Here is a 26,253-nt window from a genome sequence, read left to right as displayed (position 1 = left end):
TTTTGGCATCTAAGGGCAACCCAGAAGCCCTTGTTCTCTTCCTCCTATTTGAGTGCCAAGTTTAATGTACCTGGAGTCACATTTTCTGTGTAACCACAACTGCTTCTTGTGTGCCCATGATTCCATGGCTGCTCACACTTACCATCAAGTATAAAGGAGGCAAAAAGCATGGTTTCCAAACCCAGTTGCATATCACAGTCACCCAGGAGAAACTTTAAATATGTATCAAGTCCCAGCTATGCTCCCTGCAATCCTTCTAGATAGTCAGAGTCCATAAGCCTGGGATGGAGTCCACAGATGACTTTGCTGATCAGCCCACACTGAGAATCACTGGCCTAGAAGACCAGTTATCCCAAGGTCAAGCTCTTTCCTTCACTTCTAGACTCTAAGGCCAAGGTGTAACTCAGCCTGACCTCCTAGGTTCTTTCATATGCCCATTCACTATATTTTTTGGAGAACCACAAAGCCCAGGCCAGAGGACCAGACCTGGGAAGGCCTGCTTGCAAGGCCCACTAAACAAAAGGGCAGCCCCCCTACATGGAAGATTGCCTCTCCCAATCTTCTGGAAAGAAGGGTTCTCTGGTTATCAGATGGGCTGATGAGCACACTCAGAATCTGTGGGCAGTGCACACTGGCATGACCCAAATAAGAACACTGCTTCTGAGGTAAAACATACCATTTTGAAGAATGAATGACCGTATGTGATAAAACACAGGAGCTATTTTAGAAAAGCAGTCTCATGTGGCCATAATTATTTGCAATGTGCCTAGAAATATTTTCTTTGTGCATAAATATTTGGATTACCTTGCCCACTTAGGTGTTTGAGTTGTTTACAAGGGAAAGATAAAATAATATTTAAAGATTCCAAAATTTAGAATCCCCAAAAACTAGGAACAGCAGGACAAAGACAAAGTTTAGGGAATTTGACTAGAGTTCAGAAAGCCAGGAAGGCCAGGAGAAGACCACAAAACTGTTTTCTTCCACTCTTTTCCTTCATATTGGTAAGAGTCTTCTCAGTATTTCAGCTGAATCCCATCTGAAGCATACTTTAGCATATATCCGAATTAATGACACTGGTGGGTATCACCACATTTCAACAACCCCAGGGAGACAAGATGTCTCTGAGCTCAGCGTCTGGCCTGAGGGAACCTGCAGGGGTCAGGCAGCAGAGTAAACGCATGATGCAGCCTGGGTAGAGGATAAATGACAGCTGACACCTGGCCATAGTGTAGAAGCATGAGAGCTGCAGGTTCTCTGACAATGTGAAGTGCCCCAGCCAGTTAAAGGAATCACTTTACCCAGCCTCAGGCAACCATTAGCAAGAAGGACTGAAGGCTCAGTGTCGCTACATCCAATGAATTTGCATGAGAAGCCAGAAACCTGTATCTTTATGTGTAATAACATAATTTAAAGTTTTGACAATTAGTTCAAATTTTGAAACACTATGGGAGCCATTTGAAACTCAATGGCAGACCAAATTTGGCTAATAGACCACCACTTTGAGACTCAGGGTCTAGGTCATGTTACGTTTTTATTTATTTCTTTTTCTTTTTGTAGCGATGGGGATTTACTATGTTGCCCACACTGTTTTTGAACTCCTGGCCTCAAGTGATCCTCCTGCCTCAGCCTCCCAAAGTATTGGGATTACAAACATGAGCCACTACACCCAGCCTAGGCCATGTTAGATGTGGCACAGAAGCAATGAGAAACCTCTGACTGCTCCCCATTGCCTACAGGATAAAGCCTGAAGTCTTAAGTTCAGTCCTTTGAGTTTCCTAGAGATATAATTTTTGAGAAAAATAGAGACTAAAGTTTATTTATTTATTTGTTTGAGATGGAGTTTCACTCTATTGCCCAGGCTAGAGTGCAATGGTGTAAGCTTGGCTCACCGCAACCTCTGCCTTCCGGGTTCAAGCGATTCTCCTGCCTCAACCTCCTGAGTAGCTGGGATTACAGGCATGCACCACCACGCCCAGCTAATTTTGTGTTTTTAGTGGAGATGGGGTTTCTCCATGTTGGTCAGGCTGGTCTCAAACTCCTGACCTCAGTTGATCTGCCTGCCTCTGCCTCCCAAAGTGCCGGGATTACAGGCATGAGGCCCTGCGCCTGGCAGAGTTTATTTACTTATTTATTTTTCCTTTTTTTGTATGTGTGTGTGTGACAGGGTCTCACTCTCACTCAGGCTGGAGTGCAATGGTGCAATCTTGGCTCACCACAACTTCTGCCTCCTGGGTTCAAGCGATTCTCCTGCTTCAGCCTCCCTAGTAGCTGGGATTACAGGCACCCGCCACCACACCCATCTAATTTTTTTTTTTTTTTTTTGTATTTTTAGTAGAGATGGGGTTTTGCCGTGTTGGCCAGCCTGGGATACTAAAGTTTTTAAATCCTAAAATCTGGTCTGATGGAAAATTCAGGTATCTTTTATTGTAAACTCTCATTTTTAATGAAATATACATATATGATTGTGAATAGCACTTTAATTTAGAAATGTTAGATACTAGAATAATAATTACATTACTCATAATGATTTTTTATTTTTATAACTTTTTGTTTTTATAGATTTAGGGGATGCAGGTTTGTTACATGTATTGTGTAATGGTGAGGTCTGGGCTTCTAGGGTACCCTTCACCTGAATAATGAACACTGCACCCAATAGGTAATTTTTCAGCCCTCACCTTTTCCCACCCTTCCCACTTTTAGAGTCTATAGTGTCTACTATTCCTCTTTGTATGTCTATGTGTATTCCCCCATAATGATTTTTAATGGAATTTTACTATACCATAGCCTTTACCATGTTATTTTGACTATATGACTCTCTCTATATAACTATATTCTTAATTTTAGTCTCCCGGTTTTGCACACATAAGTGGCCTGAAGTGTTTGACAAGCACAGAGATAATGAGAATTCAAAGGGAGACAGACTTTCTCAAGTAAGTATCACATTCTCTATTTACTCTGTCTTAAATTCTACGAAGATACATCATGGTCAAAGAGAATTTAAAGGTAGGACATTTTTGCCCACCTCTAACCTTTTTTTTTTTTTTTTGAGACGGAGTCTTGCTCCGTCGCCCAGGCTGGAGTGCAGTGGTGCAATCTCGGCTCACTGCAATCTCTGCCCCCCAGGTTCAGGTGATTCTCCTGCTCCAGCCTCCCAAGTAGCTGAGATTACAGGCGTGTGCCACCACGCCCAGCTAATTTTTGTATTTTAAGTAGGGACAGGGTTTCACCATGTTGGCCAGGGTGGTCTTGATCTCTTGACCTCGTGATCTGCCCACCTCGGCCTCCCAAAGTGCTGGGATTACAGGTGTGAGCCACCGCACCCGGCCCCAACTTTTTAAATTAAATATTTACAGTCTATTAAAAAGTATAATTGACATACAATAAACTGCATATGTATTTAGAGTTCGTTTGACTCTGTATGTATGTATGTAACCATGACACTATCACAATCAAGAAAATGAATAAGTTCATCCCCGCCAAAAATTTCCTACATTGTACACTATTTGGTAACCCCTTCCTTTCAGCCCCGCATCACAGGCAATTATCGATCTGCTTCTTGTCACTATAGCTTAACTTGCATGTGATTCCATATGTCAACGACATGATTTAGTCTCTACTGTTTTCTGGGGGGGTTTCTTTCACTCAGCATAACTATTTTCAGATTCATCCATGTTGTTCCTTGTAACAAACATCCATTTCTCTTTATTGCTGAAAAACAGTTCATTTTATGGATATACCACAGTTTGTTCATCCATTCACTTATTGATGGGGATTTTGAGCTATTACAGATAAAGTTGCTATGAACGTTTGTACAAAAGTTATTGTATACACAAAAGTGAGCCAGTCTCATACCTAGTGTCTAAATAAATAAATAAATTGATAAAAATTAACAAGTACAATAAAATAATTTTTAAAACCCCAAAGTCATTATATATACACGTTTTCATTTCCCTTGGGGCAAATACCTTGAAGAGGAATATGATCAGTACATTTTTTTTAAGAAACTGTCAAACTGCTTTTCGAAGTGATTGTTCCATTTTACATTCTCACCAGCAGTGGATGAGAATTCTCTGTATCCTTACTTTTACTTTTATTTTGGTCATTTTAATGAGATTGTAACAGTATCTCATTGTGGTTTTTATTTGCATTTCCCTAGTGACTAATGATGTTGAGCCTCTTTGCATGTGCTTATTTCCATCCATGCGTCTTCTTTGGTAAAGTGTCTGTTCAAACATTTTGCCTTTAAAAAAATGCGTTATAGGCCAGGCGCAGTGGCTCACACCTGTAATCCCAGCACTTTGGGAGGCCGAGGCGGACGGATCACCTGAGGTCAGGAGTTCAAGACCAGCCTGGCCAACATGGTGAAACCCTGTCTCTACTAAAAATACAAAAAATTAGTTGTGCATGGTGGTGGGCGCCTGTAATCCCAGCTACTTGGGAGGCTGAGGCAGGAGAATTGCTTGAACCCGGGAGGTGAAGGTTGCAGTGAGCCAAGATCATGCCACTGCACTCCAGCCTGGGTGACAGAGCAAGACTCTGTCTCAAAAAAACAAAACAAAACAAAAATTAAAAATGTGTTATATATCTTCTTATAGAGTTTTTTTTTTTTTAAAAGGATAGCTATTTGTCCTGATATAGAGTTGTACATGTTCTCCTTTGTTAGACATTTCATGGGTACATTTTTGCAAATATTTTCTCCCAGTCTTTGGCTTTTCATTTTCTTAAGAGTGTTTTCAAAGAGCTAAAGTTTTTTTAATTTTGATGAAGTCCAATTTATTTGCTTTTCTTTTACATTTTATTTTTAGTTTGTCATACTTCAGAAATCTTTCCCAAACCCAAGATGTATTCTATTCACTCAGATTTCCTCCTATGTTCTCTTCTAGAAGTTTTTCAGTTTCATCTCTTATACTTAGGTATACGATCCATTTTTAATTAATTTTTTCATATGGCATAAGGTAAGGATTGAGGTTCATATTTTTACATACGAATATTTAATTATTCCAGTACAAATTTTTGAAAAAATTATCTTTCCTCATTGATTACTTTTGGAATATTTGAATCTTAATTGATGGTATTTGTGTGGATCTAGTTTGGACTTTGTATTCTATTCCATCAATGTTTCTCTATATTTATTCACTACCGTACTGCCTTGATTATTGCAACTTTATAATAAGTTTCAAAACCAAGTAAGTTGTAAATTCCTCAGCTTAGTTGCTCCTATCAAAGGTATTTTGGCTATTCTAGGTCCTTTACGTTTTCAGATTTAAAAATCAGCTTCTCAGCTTTTACAAAATACCTGCTGTGGTTTTAATTGAGATTGTATTGAATCTATCTATCAATTTAGGGAATATTGACATATTAACAATATTGAGCTTTACAATCCATAAAGATACTATATCTCACCATTTATTTAGGTCTTCTTTAATTTCTTTCATTAATGTTTGTAGTTTTCAGTTCACAAGCTTTACACATCTTTTTTCAAGTTTATCCTGTTGTAAATGCTTTTAAAATTTCACTTTCTCACAAAACGATAAATACTGCCTGATTCCACTTGAAGGAAGTATCTAAAGTAATGAAACTCACAGAAAGTAGAATGGTACTTGCCAGGGGCGGATGGCAGGAGGAAACAGGCAGTTGTTGGATTAGTATAGAGTTACATTCATGCAAGGTGAAAAAGTTCCAGAGATCTTTTTACGACAATGTGTATGTCGTTAGCAATACTGTAATGTACAATTAAAAACTGTTGAGAGGAATTTATGTTATATATTGTAACATTACAGATACTTTTTTACTACAATAAAACATTTCAATTTCTGATTATTCATTACTAAAATATGAAACACAATTGATTTTTGTTTAGTGGCCTTATATCTTCAAGTCTTATGAAATTCACTTATTCCACTAGCTTCTTATAGATTCCATAGGATGATCTCTGTAGGAGACTGGGCAGCCTGCAAATGAAGAGTTACCTTTCTTCCCTTCCAATTTGGGTCCCTTTTCCTTCTTTTTCTTGACTTGTCGCCTTGGCTACAATTTTGAATGTAATAGTTTCGAATAGAAATGGTGAAAGTAGACACCCTTGTCTTACTCTTCTTTAAAATTAGTTTTATTAAAAAAATTTTTTGTAGAGGTGGGGAGCTCACTGTGTTGCCCAGGCTAGTCTTGAACTCTTGTCTTGAAGTGATCCCCCTACCTCAGCCTCCCACAGCGCTGGGATTACAGGCATGAGCCACTGCACATGGGCCCTCGTCTTATTTTTGACCCCAGTGGGACAGCATTTATCTTTCAGCATTACATATGGTATCAGCTGTAGATTTTCCATTGATGAGTTTTGTCAGGTTGAGGACATTTTCTTTTTCTTTTTTTGAGATAGAGTCTTGCTCTATTGCCTGGGCTGGAGTGCAGTAGCACAATCTTGGCTCACTGCAACCTCCACCTCCCAGGTTCAAGTGATTCTCCTCCCTCAGCCTCCCAAAGCTGGGACTACAGGCATGTGCCACCACGTGTGGCAAATTTTTGGGTTTTTTTTTTTTTTTTTAGTAGAGACGGGGTTTCACCATGTTGGCCAGGCTGGTCTCGAACTTCTGACCTCAGGTGATCCACCCGCCTCAGCCTCCCGAAGTGGTGGGATTATAGGGGTGAGCTACCACGCCCAGCCAAATTGAGGAAATTTTTACCTGTTTCTAATTTGTTGAGAGTTTCTTTTTTATTTTATTTATTTTATTTTATTTTAATTTAATTTAATTTTATTTTATTTTTTTGAGATGGAGTCTCGCTCTGTCGCCCGGGCTGGAGTGCAGTGGCCGGATCTCCGCTCACTGCAAGCTCCGCCTCCCGGGTTTACGCCATTCTCCTGCCTCAGCCTCCCGAGTAGCTGGGACTACAGGCGCCCGCCACCTCGCCCGGCTAGTTTTTTTGTCTTTTTTAGTAGAGACGGGGTTTCACCGTGTTAGCCAGGATGGTCTCGATCTTCTGACCTCGTGATCCGCCCATCTCGGCCTCCCAAAGTGCTGGGATTACAGGCTTCAGCCACTGCTCCCGGCCGAGAGTTTCTTTTTTAAAATCAGGAATAGATGTTAGATTTTGTCCAAAGCATTTTTTCTATTTATTGAGAGGATAATTTAGTTTTTTGTTTGTTTGTTTTGTTTTTTCTGTTCATGCGGTGTATTACAATGATTGGTTTTCAAATGTTAAATCATCCTTACATTCCCGAAATATATCCACTTGAAGTGTCATCTATTTTATATAATGTTGAATTTGATTTGCTAAAAGGGTTTAAAGAATTTTTTTGCCAGCTTTTGCATAAGGGATGTTGGAGGATTTTCTTTTCTTGTTAAATGTCTTTGTCTGGTTTTAGTATCGGCATAATTCTAGATTCACAGAGTAAGTTGGGAAGTATTCTCACTCCTTCGACTTCTGAAAAAGTTTATGTGAAATTGGTGTTATTTCTTCCTTACATTTTACACAAGTGAAATGATTAGATCTGGATTGTTCCTTCAGGAAGATTTTTTTCTTCAGGAAGTTTTTTTTTTTTTTTTTTTTTTTTTTTTACGGGGGCTCGCTCTGTCTCCAGGCTGGAGTGCAGTGGCGCAATCTTGGCTTACTGCAACCTCCACTTCCCGGATTCAAGCAATTCTCCCACCTCAGCCTCCCAAGTAGGCATGCACCACCACGCCCAGCTAATTTTTTTGTATTTTAGTAGAGACGAGGTTTCACCATGTTGACTAGGATGGTTTCGATCTCCTGACCTCGTGATCCGCCCACCTCAGCCTCCCAAAGTGCTGGGATTACAGGCGTGAGCCACCATGCCCGGCTCAGGGAGATTTTTAACTACATGTTAGATTTCTTTAATAGATATACATTTATATTTATATTTATTTATATTTATATTTATTAATATTTCTTTTGGAGTAAATTTTAGGTTTCATTTGTTTTGTTTTTAGTTTCTTTAACGGGAACATGAAGTTACTGATTTGAAGCCTTTCTTCTTTTCTAGCATAGGCGTTTAGAACTATATATTTCCCCCAAATACTGTTTTACTTACAGTCTCGGAATTTTGATATACTGTGTTTTCATTTTCATTCAGTTCAAACAGTTTCTAATTATCCTTGTTATTTTGTGGGGAGGACAATGAGTTAGTTAGAAGTGTTTAATTTCCAAATACTGGAGGGTTTTCCTTGTATCTTTTGGGCCTGTCTGCCTTCTTTCTTTCCTTCCTTCCTGCCCTCCCGCCCTCTCTCCCTTCCTTCCTTCCTTTCCTCCTTTCTTCTTTCTTTCTTTCTTAGGGTCTTACTCTGTCACCCAGGCTGAAGTGCAGAGGCCCAATCATAGCTCACTGCAGCCTCAAACTCCTGGGTTCAAGGCATCCTCCTGCCTCAGCCTCAGCTCAGTCCCTACAGCTGGGACTATAGGCATGTGCCACTACACCGGCTAATTAAAAAACATTTTTTTTTTTTGGCGGGGCTGGGCGTGGTGGCTCATGCCTGTAATCCCAGCACTTTGGGAAGCCGAGATGGGAGGATCACTTGAGGCCAGGAGTTTGAGACCAGCGTGGCCAACATGGCAAAATCCTGTCTCTACTAAAAATATACACACAGAAAAAAAAATTAGGCATGGTGGTGCACTCCTGTAATCCCAGCTACTCGGGAGGCTGAGACACAATAATACCTTGAACCCAGGAGGTGGAGGCTGCTATGAGCCGAGATCATGCCACTGCACTCCAGTCTGGGCAACAGACCAAGACTCTGTCTCAAAACAAAACAAAAAACCTTACATTTTTTTTTTGATGGGGGTGGGGGGGAGTTCTCACAAATTTGCCCAGGCTGATCTTGAACTCCTGGCCTCAAGTGATCCTCCCACCTCAGTCTCGCAAATTGTTGGGATTACAGGTATGAGCCAGTGCGCCTGGCCTGGTCCTTATGTCATATTTATTTACTTTTGGTCAGAAAAGATATATGATTTGATTGGTAAATATTCTATGTGCACTTTAAAAGAATGTGTATTCTGCCAGAATGAGTCTACTGTAAATATCAATTAGGTTAAGTTAGTTGATGGTATTGTTTAAGTCTTCTCTATCTTTACTGATTTTCTCTTTATCATGTAATCAATTATTGAAGAAGTAATATTGAAATATATGACTATAATTATGAATTTGCCTATTTATTCCTGCATTTCATTTCTATCAGTTTTTCTTCATGTACTTTGACACTCTGCTATTAAGTACATAAACATTTTGGATTCTTATGTCCTCTTGCTGAGTTGACCCTTTTATCATTATGAAATAAACCTCTTTAACTCTGGTAATATTCTTTGCTCAGAAACCTACTTGTTCTGATGTTAATGTTGTCACTCCTGCTTTCTTTTGATGTGTGTGTACCTCCCTTTATTGAATCTATTTATGTCTCTATTTAAAGTTGGTTTCTTTTGAGCAGCATAATTAGGTCTAGCTTTTTAAAAAAAACGTACCTGACAACTCCTATGTTCTAATTGGAGTATTTAGAGTATATATAGAGTATTCTAACTGATACCTCAGTAAATATGAATTTTTTTCCACTTTGGCTGGTGTAAGCATGAGCTTCCCAGCCCTGTGTGGATCCTGAAGATTGTTTTCTCTGTTCCCCTTTGGTGTTTACTTTCTAACCTTGAGTGGTTTCTTCCATCACATGCACTTATCAGTATACCCAGGTAAAGACTTGTGGGTGATCCTCTGCAAAATTCTGAAGCTCTACCTGCAGCTCTTCTCTGGTATTCTTTCCTAAAAGCTCCAGTTACCTTGACCTTCTGAGATCCCAGCTCTATGCCCTCAATTCAAATCAGAGGAATGAGATAGTCAGATTACACTTCATGAGCTTTGGGTGTAGAAAAGAGGGAACTGTTGCTGCCCTGGCGGGTGGGCCCATGCTGGAGACATGGTGAAAACTTGGTGTCATGGTACAGTAATGAAGGACTACATAGGATAAGAATGTGGGAATGAGCTCAGCTCCAACGTGGAGACCAGTGCGGGCAACCAGGCAGTCCAGTGCACAGTATCCAAGCCTTCTAGTTGCTGAGGAGCTGTTCAGATCGATAGGTTACAGGATCAGGAGCCAACTTGTCTGGAAAGGCATGGTAGTAGCAGGAAAGGAATTAGGGCAGCCGAATTCCAAGAATGCTCTCACTTTGGCAGATAGCCAGAACCCATTTAGATGAGTGGGAGCTAAATGATGGGTCCAGCTGAGCTGCCTAAGAAATGGGGCGAGATGCTGCTGGGGCAGGGCCTGAGGACTCTAAGCTAAAGTGGGCAAAGAGAAAGGATGGGTCTGATGCACGGGCAAGAAGGCCTGTCCCTCAGACTGGGCTCAATGGCAGAAAGTCAGAAAAGCATAATGTAAAAATTACTGGAATACCCAGGGCTCACCCTCATACACATCAAATCCAATGTGACAGGACAAGCCAGAGCCTGAGCAAGAAGTGGGGTCAAGGCTGCTGATAAACTTCTTGCTGCAATCATGAAGTTAAATGGACTTGGCCTACGCGGAAAGGACACCAGAGGGTCCAGCTGCAAGGCCACTATTCAAGTAAAATGACCTAGAGAAGTATTTCCTGTCTTGAACTTGTTCCATGGCCATTGAGAGCAGTCTGCTTTTGTTTTGTGTTTAAAAGTGTTTGAACGCGTTTAGATTTTTGTCAGTCTTCCTAATGTGGACCCAGCAGAACATGGCCAATCAGGAACCTGTTTTGTTGTAGGTGTGCCCACTGCCTAGCCCCCCGCCCATCAGATCCCTTTGCTCGCTTCTGTCAAGAATGTGGCTCTCCTGTCCCACCCATATTTGGCTGTCGTCTCCCACCCCCGGAAGGAGCTCAGGTGAGCAGCAGAATTATCAAAAACATCTTTCATTGGCTGATCTGATCTTTATTTGCAGTAGTAACACAGTGCTTGGTACACGTGAACCGAACATATAAATACTTGTTGAAGAATTACTGGCTGATTGAACTCTTACATGCTCCTACTTACGCATGGAAAAACTTATTTGCAATGCTGTGTCTTTTGTGTGGCCTGCCAGAAGCACGGGCTCAAAAAAGATTAGAATCTTATTGTTTTAATGAGGCATGCATGGATAAATAAATATTTCCTACTCATTTGATAGTTCTGCTCATATTCTGGGTATAATAAGGAAATATATTCTAGAAATAAAGGAAGAGAAGTACCAATTACTTTGTGTCTCTATATATCTATATATCCATAAGATGCATCATTCTGTCCAAAGAATCTATAGATTGATCTATGTATTGAAATGTAAAAGCTTTGGCTGGTTAAGGGTAGATAATAATTGATATTATCTCACTACTAATTTTGTAGATAGTTAAAAAACATACTTGGCTTGCTAAAAATTAAAACCTTCACCAAAGTGTGTTCATCTTTTAAGCACTTGATATTTTGGGGAATTTTTTTTGGACTCGGAATAAAGGGATGAAAATGAAATGAAGAGATCTGTGATATTGAGTGAAAAATTACAATTTTTAAAAAGATAGTTACTAAGAAAAAGTTACTAGTTGAGTGAGTTCCAAGTCCAGAGTTTTAGATTCGAGTTATGCCTCAAGCAAAGGGTCAGGTATTAAATGGCTGTTTTAATATTCTTCTAATATATTGCTCAAGATTTTTGTAGAAGTTAATTTAATTTACTTCAGTGATACATTTTAAACTCCTTAAAGATTTTGCTAATATATAATGGCAGAATCTTAGGGAATAAGTGTGGGAGTCGATTTTAAATAAAAACAGACTCTAACACCAAATTGGGCCAGATTCATTGATATGTGTGCAGCTTGTAGAGATTCTGGACTAAATGTGTTAGTGAAACAGGACAATACAGAAAACAAAATATGAACAAGTCCCGTTGGTTTGATTTTTTCTCTGTTTATACTAATTGGTGTAATACCCAAAATTATTTTCTACTTGCCTGGAAAGGGATTTTCACAACTAATTTCATTTTTAAGGGAGGAAAGGTTATTGGTGATTATAAATGTTTAACATTATGAACTTTAAAACATCTAGATTGCCCCCCCAATTATATTTCTATTAGTGCAACAATAGGCTATAATGTATAACAGCTTTGTAATTTAAACTAACAACTATTTATCGAGTACTTACTGTATCCTGCTCTGAGCTGCACTTCTAGGATTCAAAGGGGCAGGATCCTACTTAGACCCAAGACTCTCAGAGAGTCTCAGTAAAGAGATGCAGAGGTACATGCTTTCTCGTCTCTTTGCCCTTGCGATGTGAGCTAACGTGTAGGACACGCTGAACCCTGTGAATTTCAGTGTTGTCCCGGAGCGCTTCTCAGTGAGTTCCGCTGGCACCCCAACCAGCTTCCCAGATAGTCTCTGGGGCATCCCAGTAGCAACTTTCCAGCAAGTTCCAGCAGCATCTCTGTATCTGACTTCCCAACATGTTCTGCCAGTTCCCTGGATGGGGAGTTCCTAATGAGTTTCACTGGATCCCAGCGGGCGGCTTTTTCCTTGCGGGCTCTGATCTGTGTCACCTCAGTGAACTTCTGTGCCATCCAGTGGGTGACAACCACACTCAATTCGATGAAGTCTGATTTCAGCCTTGGGTATGGGGCAAAGTAAGTGCCTCTTCCAAATTTGTTCCTCCTTAGGCTGTCTGTCTCAGCCACAGAGGTAGGGGATCCTTCCTATGTTTGGAATTTCTGTATATGTAGAATCTGCTTTACCCATTAGTATTTAATCCCTGGCTACCAGTTAAAAATTATTTATATGAATTTTTCCTGTTCAAATTACTTGTGGTTTCTATCTCCTGGTTGGACTCTGATACCGAATTGGTACCGGGATTGGTCCCAGGAAATAAACCTGCAAATAGGATTTTGGAAGTGGTTTGGTCTTGTCCTTTGCCTGGGAACAGTGCCGAGCTCCTTGCCAATGGGAAATGGGACACTGGTGATCCATAGCATGCGGGGGCATCACAGTTAATCAGGCTGTCACCTGTGGCTGATTGTGATGAAGTGCCAGCTGAAGCAAGTGTCTTGAGTGGCCAAGTAGCTGCTTCACTTGACTCTATGGCAGTGACAATGACTACAAAAACTGTGGCGGAGGATGTATTCTCCTGAGTCCATGGGAGCTTTCCAGAAAGAAAACGATAAGCTCAGGACCATTAAGTCATGGTGCAGGAACCAGAGAGCTCCTATGACAGCCCAAAATAATATATTTCTTGTAGCTCTGGGGTTATATTGATGAAAATCAGACAAAAATTAGATTGTATATGTTGTGGACTTATAATGTCTGTTAAATTCACGTGATCACCAGATTTATTATGTGAAAGTTAGGCCATTGATTGGGAAAGGATGGGATCCTGAAGCTCAGAGATGGCAGGTGGGACCCAGATGAAACTGACAGTCTGGTACCCTTGTCACTCTGTGCCTCTTGGCCAATGGATGTAGTTTGTCTTTATGTCTGAGGATGCTCTTCTGTCTGAGGATACCAGCCTTCATTTGCTTGAAATGTTTGTGATAACCTCACCTGGGCAGATGGCTTGAAAGGGGATGTTTATTCTCCTCACAGGTGGTTGTGGGTGGTTTAAACCCATCACAACCACCTGTTGCATTCTAGGGACCCAACCCAGCATGCTACAGGAGGACAGGTGCACGCTGTGATCCAGGAGGAAATAACTTACACACACAAAGAAGAGGAAGATTGTATTAATATATAGTGGCAGAGTCTTGGGGAATAAGTGTGGGACTAGATTTTAAATGAAGACAATATGACTTGAAATTGGTATAAATTCATTGTGCATACCTTATAGAGATTCTGGGTTTAATGTGTTAGGTAATGCAGCTGTGGTGGCTGTAACAGCTTGCCTGGTTGACTGCCTAAAGCTTGACCTCAGTAGTGGCCTGTGTTTAATGAGATTGGGATACCAGAACTTTCCCAGGTATATTAGTTTGCTAAGGTTGCCACAGCAAAACCCCACAGACTGTGTGGCTTAAAGAACAGAAATTTATTTCCTCACGGTTCTGCAGGCTGCAAGTTTAAGATAAAGGTGCCAGCAGGTTTGGATTCTGGTGAGGCCTCTCTCCTCGGCTTTCAGACGGCTGCCTTCCTGATGTGTCCTAACTTGGCCTTTCCTCTGGGCACACATCCCTGGTGTCTCTTCTTCTTCTTATAAAGACATCAGTTGTATTGGATCAAAGTCCCACTGTAATGACCTCATTTAACCTTAATTACCTCCTTAAAGGACCTGTCTCAAATTCACTCACATTGGGAGCTGGGGCTTCAATCTAATGAATTCTGGGGGCCACAGTTTAGTCCCTAACACCCAGCATCATGTGGAGCAGGGAATACAGAGACTTGGGCAAATAGGAAAGTTGGAGTGGGGTTGATATGTGTGTCCTGCATCCCTGACTCTTACCTACGTTTCACAAGAAGGCCCAGAAGACACTTCCATCACTAAGATATCAAGGAATACCTTAGTGAGAGGAGCAGTTGCATCCTTAAAAAGTTCTGTGGCTGCTTTCCTTCGTAGGCCAGATATGATCATGGGGGATGCTGCTATTTGGATGGGATCCCTGATCTCACTGGAGCTAGTGAGATCCCAGAGTGGCAGAAGTCAAGTGGCAGCACTTAACTGCCAAAGACAAGGACAGCATTGATGTTTCAGCAAGAGGAATCTGACATGGCATTCCTAGGAATGATAGATGGGCAGCTTCCTAGTGTATCGCCTGGTCTATATAATTGAAAAATACTAGGTCATGTAGCTAAAAACTGACTTGAGCCACTGCATTGGAGCAACCAAATTTCTCACCTAATTTCCAGATATAAGTCAGTTCACAAATTCAGTCTCTTGATTGAAAGGGAGACTGGGTCTCCTTAGGGAAGGACCCTGGAGCTTTGCAAGTACGTATCATAAGTCTTCCTCGAACATTTCTCCAAGGGGACTTGTTGCTTTCAATTGAGTGACTGTGCATTAGGGAAAAAGAAATGCCCAAACCTTTGGGGAATTTCTAGATATTGGCTCTAAATTCATGCTAATTCTTGGAGATTCAAACACCACTGTGGTTCCCCAGTAAAGCTGGGACTTTAGGTGCTCAGGTGATAGATGGAGTCTTAACCTCAACTCTGACTTGTAGTTTTTGCTTCGTGTATTTTGGGGGTTTGTTGTTATGTCCATGCTATGGATTGAATCTTTGTGTCTTGCTCAAAATTCATATGTTGAAATCCTGACTCCCAAGGTGATGGTGTTAGGTTGGGTTTTTGGGAGGTAATTAGGTCGTGATGATGAACGCCTTATGAATGGGATTAGTGCCCTTATAAGAGAGGACCAAAGGAGCTTGTTTGCCTTCCACCATGTGAAGACACAGCTAGAAGGCACCATCTGTGAAGCAGAGGGCAAGCCCTCACCTGATACTGAATTTGCTGGCACCTTGATCTTGGACTTCTTAGCCTTCAAAACTCTGAGAAATAAATTTCTGTTGTTTACAAGCCACCCACTTTATGGTATTTTGTTACTGCAGCCTGAACAGACTAATACATTCATATACACTTACAATTGCTCTATCTTCCTGACTATTGACCTTCTTATCATCAAGAAATGTCTCTGTTTGTCTATGCTAATGTTTCTTGTCTTAAAGCCCTTTATTCTCTGATATTTATGTAGCTACTCTCTTTTATGGTTACTGTTTGCATTGTAAGGCCTTTTCTATGCTTTTACTTTCAATCTGTTTGTGTATTTGAATTTAAGGTGTGTTTCTAGTAGACAGCATGTAACTGGGCCTTGCTTTTTTATCCATTCTGAGTAACCTTGCCTTTTGAATGTGATGTTTAGTCAATTTCTATTTAATATCATTACTCATGTGGTTAAATTTACATACGCCATTTTGCTATTTGCTATTTGTATCATGTCTTTTTTGTTCCCTTTTCCCTCCTTTACTACTTTCTTTTGTGTTATTTCTTTGTTTTTTTTTTTTTTTTTCTTTTGAGACGGAGTCTTGCTCTGTTTCCCAGGCTGGAGTGCAGTGGCACGATCTCAGCTCACTGCAAGCTCTGCCTCCCTGGTTCACGCCATTCTCCTGCCTCAGCCTCCCGAGTAGCTGGGACTAGAAGCACCAGCCACCACGCCCAGCCAATTTTTTTTGTATTTTCAGTAGATACAGGGTTTCACCATGTTAGCCAGGATGGTCTCGATCTCCTGACCTCATGATCCAGCCGCTTCGGACTCCCAAAGTGCTGGGATTATAGGCATGAGCCACCGCGCCTGACCTGTTGTGTTATTTCTTTTGTGTTGCTTTTAGTGTACCATTTTAATGCTTCTGTTGACTTTTTTATTATTTTTAAAGTTATCTTAAGCTCTACAAATTACAATATGGACCTCAATATATCGCGTTCTATTTTATTTAATTTTGATTTTTAATTTTTGTGGATACATAGTCGGTGTATATATTTATGGGTACATGAGATGTTTGATATAGGCATGTAATACATAATAACCACATCATGGAAGATGGGGTGTATCACAGTCCAGTTTAGAATAATTTAACTCAATTCTACTAAAATATAGAAATTTCACTCCTTTCCCCTTCCTTCCTTTCTTTCTTATTCTTTTTTTTTTTTTTTTTTTTTTGAGACAGAGTCTCCCTCTGTCATCCAGGCTGGAGTGAGTGCAGTGGCACAATCTTGGTTCACTGCAACCTCTGCCTCCTGGGTTCAAGTGATTCTCCTGTCTCAGCCTCCTGAGTTGCTGGGATTACAGGTGTGCACCACCATGCCCAGCTAATTTTTGTATTTTTCATAGAGATGGGGTTTCGCCATATTGGCCAGGCTAGTCTTGAACTCCTGACCTCAAGTGATCCGCCCGCCTCGGCCTCCGAAAGTGCTGGGATTACAAGTGTGAGCCATCGTGCCCGGCCCCTTTCTTTCTTAACATTGCTTAAGTATCCTCTTCCTTTCTTTATCTTTTATGTAATAACCATAAATATTGCAACTATATTTGTTATGAACTGAAAAAATGCAGTGTTATACAATCTTATGTCATTTAAAGAAGATGAGATAAAAGGTGTATGGAGTCATTTATATCTGCTCTCATATTTATTATATCTGGTCTTGTCACTTATTCCTGGGAACTCAAGTGATCATCTTGTGTCATTTCCTTTCAGCCTGAAGAACTTCCTTCAGCTCTTCTTGTAAGGCATGTCTGCTAGCCATTTCTCTCTGCTAGCCATTTCTCTCTGTCTTTGTATACGTCAGAATGTTTATTTTGCCTTCGTTTTTGAAAGATGATTTGCTACAGGTGTAATTCTGGTTTAGCAATTATTTTCTCTTTCAGCCCTTTGAATTTGTCATTCTACTGCCTTGTGCCCGCCATTGTTTTTGATGCATAGTTTTTTTCTCTTGCTACTTTCAATATTTTCTCTGTCTTTGACCTTCAACAGTCTGATTATAATGTGTTTAGGTGTGGGTCTCCTTGTGTTTGTCTTTCTTGGGATTGATTGAGTTTATTGGATCTGCTGAGTATTGGTTTTCCTCCAATGCGGGAAATATTGGCCATTGTTTCTTCCATTCTTTTTCTGTTCCTTTCTCTCTCTCCCTTATACATGTGTTGCTGTGCTTGATTTTGCCCCATAGGTTTTTGATGTTCTGCTTATTTTCTTCAGTCTTTTTTCTCTGTTCTTCAGATTAGATAATTTCTGTTGAGCTATTTGTTCAAGTTCACTGATTCTTTCTTCTGTTTTCCAATTTGCTGTTGAGTCCCTCTGGCAATTTTTAAAATTTCAGTTACTTTACTTTTCAACCCCAGGCTTTGACTTAATTCTTTAAAAAATAATAATAATAATTTCTGTCTCTCTATTGAGCTTCCCTACCAGTCAGATCATTGTCATCATACTTTAATTTTTATCAAGTGCAGTTTCCTTTAGTTCTTTGAAGATTTTTAAAAAATAGCTGTTTTGAAATCTTTTGTCCACTAAATCCAGCATCTAAAGGCACTCAGAGATAATTTCTGTGGACTATTGACTATTTTTCCCCTGAGTGTAGGTCACTTTATGTTTTTCATGTCTCATATTTTTTTTCTTGACTACTTCAGGTAGTATATTCTAGCAACTCTGGATTCTGACTTTTTTCCCCGAGGGTTGTTGTTTTGTGTTTTGTTTACTTGGATTAAATCTTTAATGTCTGTCTCCCCTGCAATGCATGGCCACTAGTGTCAGGCTTTTTGTTTGTTTGTTTGTTTCTTAATTAGAGAAGTAAATAAACAAAAGAATGGCTACTCCATAGACAGAGCAACAGCTTTTTTTTTTTTTTTTTAGTGGGATACATGTACAGAACATGCAGGTTTGTTACATAGGTATACATGTGCCATGGTGGTTTGCTGCACCCATCAACCCATCGTCTAGATTTTAAGCCCCACATGCATTAGGTATTTGTCCTAATGCTCTTCCTCCTCTTGCCCCCCACCCCCCAACAGACCCCGGTGTGTGATGTTCCCCTCCCTATGTCCATGTGTTCTCATTGTTCAACTCCCACTTATGAGTGAAAACATGCAGTGTTTGGTTTTCTGTTCCTGTGTTAGTTTGCTGAGAATGATGGCTTCCAGCTTCATCCATGTCCCTGCAAAGGACATGAACTCATCCTTTTTTATGGCTGCATAATATTCCATGGTGCATATGTGCCACATTTTCTTTATCCAGTGTATCATTGATGGGCATTTGGGTTGGTTCCAAAACTTTGCTATTGTAAATAGTAGAGCAGCAGCTTTTTCTTTCTCTTATAGTTAAGCCTGATGTTACCTTTGGGTCAGGTATCTTAGTGTTCAATTGACCAGAGATTGTGCGTGAAATAGTAGAGCAGCAGCTTTTTCTTTCTCTTATATTTAAGCCTGATGTTGCCTTTGGGTCAGATATCTTAGTGTTCAATTGGCCAGAGATTGTGCGCAGGCAGCTCCATCCAGGAAGGCCTCCACTCCCTGCTGATGGATCTGTGTGTTGGCTGGGTACCATTCAAACTTAAGGCTGTTTTCCAGCCCCAGCTTTTACTCTATGCCGAGCTCTCTTGCAGTTCTCTGTGTGCAGTTCCCATCATCCAGGGCTGTGTGGGTGGCTTGGGCCTACTCTGGTTTACACTGCTTATGTGCATAGCCTCCAGTCAGCTAAGGCTATATGGAGAGCTATCAAGCCCCTATCATTGAATTACATCCTGGAACTCCATGTTAAATCCTTGGCCAGTTTGCCGGTCAGTGCATCGATTACCCCAAAGAGGCTCATTATCTCAGACTAGGGCACCACTTGTCTTCCTTGTTTGCTTGCCACCAAAATCGTCACCTTAACAGTGCTGCAAATCAAGTGATCCCTGCCCATCAGCGGCCACAAAACTTGTGGTTTTCACAGCCTGCCCTGCCCTGGTGGAGCTACCATACTGACAGAGTTGGGGGTTGGGGGGCAGCCCAGGCAACAACCACCCAGAGCTCCGTGTTCTTTTCTGCAGTTCAGTCATTTTCAGGAACTTCTCAGTTTGTTATCTGCCTTTCAATGACTTTCAGGGTGCTGAAGTGGTTGCTTTTTGACAGCATTGTCTGACTGTGTGATTGCTTTTTTTTTTTTTTTTTTTTTTTTTTTTTGAGCAGGAGCCTCACTCTTGTCACCCAGGCTGGAGTGCAGTGACGCGATCTCGGCTCACTGCAACCTCTGCCTCCCGGCTTCAAACGATTCTCTTGCCTTAGCTTCCCAAATAGCTGGGATCATAGGCGCCCACCACTACGCCTGGCTAATTTTTGTATTTTTAGTAGAGCTGGGGTTTCACTATGTTGGCTAGGCTGGTCTCGAACTCCTGACCTCAGATGATCCACCCACCTCGGCCTCCCAAAGTGTTGGGATCACAGGCGTGAGCCACCGCGCCTGGCCTGTGATTCCTTTTGGGGAAGAGTATTTATAGACCTCCTTATTCCATCATGCTACAAATTAATTTCCTATGGATATTTTTCTTTTTTTTAACATCTCTCTTTTCTATACTGAACATGTTTTTACTCTTAATAGGAATAAAATAATAAGAAATGTAATTATTGTTATTTTGCTTTCTATTATTTACTTTTTAATCGACACATAATAATTGTACATATTTATGGGGTACATAGTGTTATTTGATACAAATCATGTGTAGTGGTCAAATCAGAGTAATTGGCATATCCATCATAAAGGTAATTATTTTAAAATTGTTTTACAAAAACAAATCAAACTTTACATTTTTCCACCAAGTACTAACCAAGGCTGACCTGCCTAGGTTTTGAGATCAGATGAGATCGGGAATGTTCAGGGTGGTATGGCCGTAGACAAACCTTACATTCTAAGATCTATTCATACCTTCAGTTTTTACATGCAAGATAAACCGGACCTTTTCCTTGTGCAGATGGGCTTATGTGCGGAATGCAGAAGCTTGGTGCCCATGAACACTCCCATCTGTGTGGTGTGTGAGGCCCCTCTTGCTCTACAGCTGCAGCCACAGGCAAGCCTCCACTTGAAGGTAATGAAGTGTGATTCTGTAAAAACATGAATGAAATACATAGTAATGTTTGAACAGGTGTATGAGGTTTTTCAGCTGGTGGGATGGGGTAACAATTTTTTTTTTTTTGAGACAGAGTCTTGCTGTGTCACCCAGGCTGGAGTGCAGTAGCATGATCTCGGCTCACTGCAACCTCTGCCTCCTCGGTTCAAGTGATTCTCCTGCCTTAGCTTCCCGAGTACCTGGGACTATAGGCATGCACCACCACGCTGGCTAATTTTTATATTTTTAGTAGACATGGGGTTTCTTCATCTTGGCCAGGCTGGTCTCAAACTCCTGACCTCAGGTGATCCACCCACCTCAGCCTCCGAAAGTGCTGGATTGTAGGCATGAGCCACCGTGCCCACCAGGATGGGGTAACACTTGATAACCTAATATACATGAACAAAATCCATTCTCATTTTTGGTAAGGTATGCTGTCCAGGAGTTTAACTTGCCAATAGGATCTATAATATTAAGAGAGATATGTAGGATTGTATTCCTTGAATAAGGATTTGGAGGGCAAATTGCACTACAGCTAATGTAGACAATTTTTTACTTCATATATTTAAACTCCAACATTGCAATTAGTATTGATTTATAATTTTGTCCTTAAAGTGACTTCAGACTTTTGTTTGCTTTATTTAATTATAGGTTCTTATTATGGAGAAAAAGAATGACTAGAACTAGTCACATGGAAGAAAAAGTTATGTATCATCACTTACATCCAAAAACTTTGCTAGAAAAATGATATCATACTGTGAAAAATTTTTTCATATAATCATTAAACATACAACTAAATCTTTTCTCCATCCTTCAATTTACAGTCCCATTTACCTCCTCTTTAATCCGAAGTAAAGGTCACTAGAGGATAAAATAGATTTAATAGAGGGAATTTGGGGGATTAAAAAACCAAGAATTTTTAGCAATAAGGGAAATGCATGGCGTTATGTACAGGCCATAACACTCCTAAAATGACCTGTGGGTTGTATATGGGCAAAATGTATTCAGAGAAAAGATAAGTCCACTTTTTCTTCCACCTTCAAGCTGCCTTTAGCATGAAGAGTTCACAAGTGTCCAAGACTGTGTGAGCCTTCAGAAATGAGATTTTTGAAAAACTGGCCAGGCCAAAGTCAGGTAGAGGAAAATTTACCAATCTTTTTGTTCAATGACTATTTTCAATCTTAAGATGCTTTAAGATGCTGCAGGAAGCCACTACACAGCCCTGGAAGTCTGTCTCCAGACTTCTTATATATGGGAGAGAGAAATCTATTTTTCTCTTGTTTATTTAAGCCTGTGTTATTTTGGGTGTTCTGTCAATCACAGCGAATCTATTCTTATTAATACATTTATTCAGGATGTTTGAAGATAATATCACTGCAAACTCTTTGGACTATTCAGAACAGGAAGAATAGGGGTAGGTGTTAGTTGTGACCCAAACTCAATATATATAATATCATCTTCAGTATTTGAAATCTAGAGTTCTTCCCATTTTATGGGAAGGCGGAGAGACACAAAGGTACATGTAAGTAAGTTTTCCCGTCAATTTGTTGTAAATCCTATACTGAGAATAAATACAGGACTTCTGCAGTGATAGGTAACATCAAATCCAGGAACAGCCTCTTTCTTGCAGGGCAATTTTTATAAGAGAGATTTTTATAACTTATAATAAGTTATAATAGGAATAATTTTATAACTTATTTCTACTCCATAGGTGGGCCAAAGTTAGAACATATAATGAGGAAATCAATAATGAATTCAAAGATGAGATTTAGAAAATGCGCCTCAAAACTTTGCAAGGAGTTTGATATTGCTGGGCTGCAACAATGCTGGGGTGCTGTGGGTTATGGGAGATGGCACCTTCTCTACCAGACTTAGTAGCTCAGATTTCTCCCTGTGGGCCCTGAAGGTTGAAAGTGGGGACAGGTTTTAACCAGACTTGATTTGTAGAGAGACTTTCATCACCATAACCTCGGATCCTGGAGAGAAGTGTGTGACTTTTTATGCCAATCACTATTACTGCTTCTACTCACAGAAGGACATCTGTTTGGAAACCCCGGCCTGACAATCTTCCTTCCAGTGCCTCTCCCAGATGTCATAAGGGTGACAGGTTTTGAGATAACATTCTCACCCAGACAGCCACCTCTGAAGTTGGTGGGAATACTCATGTGAACTGCTCAGGGAAGCCAGCAAGCCTTACCTCCCGGCAGGTGGCAGCATGCCATTGACAGCTCCCGTCCCCTTTCTTCGTTGGTCTCTAGCTCACTCCACTGAGCACACAAGCACAATCGGCGCTCTTCCTTCTATGATGAAGACAGATTCCATGGCAGTCTTGTCTTGTCTTGTCTTGTGTGCATTTAAGGCACTGTCAATGCTGAAGAATTTTGCTCTATCAGATTTTTTTTTTTTTTTTTTCTGCCAGGATTAGAACATACAGTAGCAGAAGTTTCTGTATTTGACCTCTGGCGAAGACACCTATTTCAGAAGAAGAGAGGATTTTACAACTTACTTCTTTAAAATAATTAAAACCTAATTTTTGGTAACAAATAATCCAAAGATATACCAAAAAGTGTATAATTTCTTCACTCTACCTCCATTTCTATTTCTCTGAAATAACCAGCGTTAGCAGCTTAGAGTGTCCTTTTATTTATTTTTCTAGATTCACAGAAACATGTTTATGTGTATTCATACATTTAGATTTGGTTTGGTTTGGTTTTTTAAACAAAATGAAATCATGTTATATACTTTTCCTCGCAACTTATTTATTTCACTTAACAAATGCATCTATTGGCCATTTTCTTTTTTTATTTTTATTATTAATTTTTTTTGAGACAAGGTCTCACTCTGTCGTCTAGGCTGGAGTGCAGTGGCACGATCATGGCTCATTGCAGCCTGACCTCCTGGGATCAAGTGATCCTCTTACCTCAGGCCCCCAAGTAGCTGGGACCACAGGCATATGCCACCACGCCAGGCTAATTTTTCTATTTTTTGTAGAGATGGGGTTTCGCCTTGTTGCCCAGGCTGGTCTGGAACTCCTGGGCTCACATGATCCTCCCACCTTGGCCTCCCAAGGTTTTGGGATTACAGGCGTGAGCCCGTTTTCTAAAGTTGAAACTAATTTTTGCATCCCTGTTCACCAGAAGATGTTAACTCAAGGCATTTATCAAGAAGAGCTACTACAGTTTCCTTTGGGATTTTATGAGCAACATACAATGTACCTCCAGGACTTCAGTCATGTTTGTGGTTCTTAGAATTTGTGAGGCTTAGGTCTGGGATCATCCTGAAAAGATCTGATGATTCCTGTGCCTGAGGCACAGGTGCCTTCAGTGAGTGCCAGCCTCTCACACTGTGATTTGGGGTTAAGGCCAGTGTAACCACAGCTCCACATCAAGCAGAACTTTAGCGTAGTCAGTTTTGAGATTAAGTTTGCAATGACCTACTAGCTTGTTTTCAATATTCTTCCTTTTTAATTGTGTCAATTAAAGCTTATCACTTGGGAGTCTGAAAATTGTTCTCCTCTTCCAACTACTTTAAAAGGAAAAGTTTTATTCCAGTGACTAAGTGGCTCTGTTAAATAGCTTAGAATCTTTCAACTAGACAGTATGTTGCAAAGTCTGTGGATGAAATGGCAAATGAGGATATTGACTTTTTAAAAGTGCTCATCGTAGGTGTTTGCCATCCCCATTAAGGCCATCTGATGGTGGCCTCAATTCCAAATCACCTCCACAGACATCTGCGAATTTATGAGTGTAGTGGATTGTGATATAAAATGATTTCTAACTGTGGGTCATGGTCACTGCTCTAGAAAGAAGTGAGCCATGGCACGGTGTCAAAAGTCTCCACAAAAAAAAAAAACAACAACAAAAAAACCAACACATAGAAAAACCCGTCAACCAAGAAAACTATGTTTAATAGACCTGATGCAGTAAGGTAGACCATCACTTAGACAAGTTCGTAGTAGTATCTCAGAAGAAGGAAGTCAGGACAAGGTATTTAAAGGGAGTTAGTGCTGGACCCTAATGTCAGCCACGGGCTGTGGGTGATAATGATGTGTCAGTGATGGTCATTGATTGTGACAAATGTACCACTTGGGTGTGGGATGTCCATAGCATGGGGGAGACCGTGTCTGTGGGATGGGACAGGGTATACGAGAATCTTCTGTAATTTCCACTCAATTTTGCTGTGAACCTTAAACTGTTCTAAAAATAAAGTTTAAAGTTTATTAAAATTAAAAAAAACAGAGTTTTGCAAGGCGGGGCGGGGATTGGACAGAGTATGCACTGGGCAAAGTTGTGAGAAGCAGTTTTGGATTATGAGCCCCCCAAGGTGAGGTCTTGAAGGAAGCTGTTGGACTTGAGAAGTAAGCAGTTTTCGTTGTTCTCCAGTTTTCCCTTCCTAGAGGAAGTATTTTCTGCAGCACACAGCAAGATTACTTTTATTTGATCTCAGTGTTTTTTAACATGGAGACAGGAAATTTGTCTCATTTCTCAGTGGGTTTCACCAGATCCTTTCTGAGGCAACATCTTCAGGAAAGTCACAGCACTAAATCTCATAGATAAATGCTGGCCAATTGCTGATTATGCTGTGGCAACTTTAAGTAACTTTGAAGAATGTTGGCCCCCAGGGAGTATCAGGAACCATTGAGAGCAAGACTGTGATTCTCTGCCATTTCGAATAGCAGTCAGTTGGCCTCTGCCCTTTAGGAGTCGTTTAGATTGGCAACTGTGGTACGTTGGCTCAGTTCCTAGGAAAACTTTGGAATCTTCCACTAAAATGGAGTTAACCAGACTTTGAAAGGCTGGGACTCCATAGAGCTACCTGGTGGTATTGGAAATAAACCCCCTGGAGTTGGGCTTTCTTTTTCTTGATCATCCACTTTACCTGTGCCAGCTTCTGAACACACTGTTGGATATACTAGTTTCGGGACACCTAGGGACCACAGTGCTGGACTAGAAAGGAACACTTGAGCACCACTGGTCATTGACAATGGAAAAAGATTGTATCCTGAGAGAATAGAGTGGTCAGTAACGTGTTAGAAAACCTCTGAGAGCTGAGCTGTAGACTATTTTTACCATCATTTCTTTGTCTTTTGTTTTTCTCTGTGTTGCAACTTAACCCCAAGGTCCTGTCTTAGAAAGTTGTACTTACGGCCAGGCACGGTGGCTCACGCCTGTAATCCCAGCACTTTGGGAGGCTGAGGTGGGCAGATCACGAGGTCAGGAGTTCAAGACCAGCCTGATCAATATGGTAAAACCTCGTCTCTACTAAAAATTCAAAAATTAGCCAGGCATGGTGGCACGCGCCTGTAGTCCCAGCTACTTGGGAGGCTGAGGCAGAGGAATCACTTGAACCCGGGAGGTAGAGGTTGCAGTGAGCTGAGATCACGCCACTGCACGCCAGCCTGGGCAACAGAGTGAGACTCTGTCTCAAAAAAAAAAAAAAAAAAGGAAGTTGTACTTACCACTGTCTTTCTTTGGCAGTCTTTTCACTTCTTCCATTTCTAAGTAAAAACTACAGAGCAAACCTAAAATTCATATTTAACATGAAGCCCCAGAGGGTAAACCCCAGTCCAAGAACCAGATTACTTGTAAACACACAGATAATCCCTTGCTGGTCTAGGGTCTTTCTGTTTACTGTTTAAGCCGTGAAATGGAACGTCTACTCAGTGTCATGGTTTTCACACTGGAGAAACACACACACACACACACACCCCCAACCTTACATATAACCAGTGCAGAA

The 26,253-nt window shown here is 40.7% G+C and overlaps 1 protein-coding gene across 1 annotated transcript in view; it reads left to right on the top strand.

The window, feature by feature from the left end:
• DZANK1 (double zinc ribbon and ankyrin repeat domains 1) overlaps positions 1-26,253 on the top strand; it is a 97,883-nt gene that overhangs the window by 19,355 nt on the left and 52,275 nt on the right. The window contains exons 7-9 of the mRNA XM_025399641.1: positions 2,845-2,930; positions 10,726-10,843; positions 20,383-20,496. Coding sequence (XP_025255426.1) covers positions 2,845-2,930; positions 10,726-10,843; positions 20,383-20,496 — 318 coding nt within the window. The remainder of the gene's footprint in view (positions 1-2,844; positions 2,931-10,725; positions 10,844-20,382; positions 20,497-26,253) is intronic.

This window comes from Theropithecus gelada, chromosome 10, assembly GCF_003255815.1.
Source record: "Theropithecus gelada isolate Dixy chromosome 10, Tgel_1.0, whole genome shotgun sequence".
NCBI lineage: Eukaryota > Metazoa > Chordata > Mammalia > Primates > Cercopithecidae > Theropithecus > Theropithecus gelada.
This window is presented reverse-complemented; position numbering and strand designations above follow the sequence as displayed.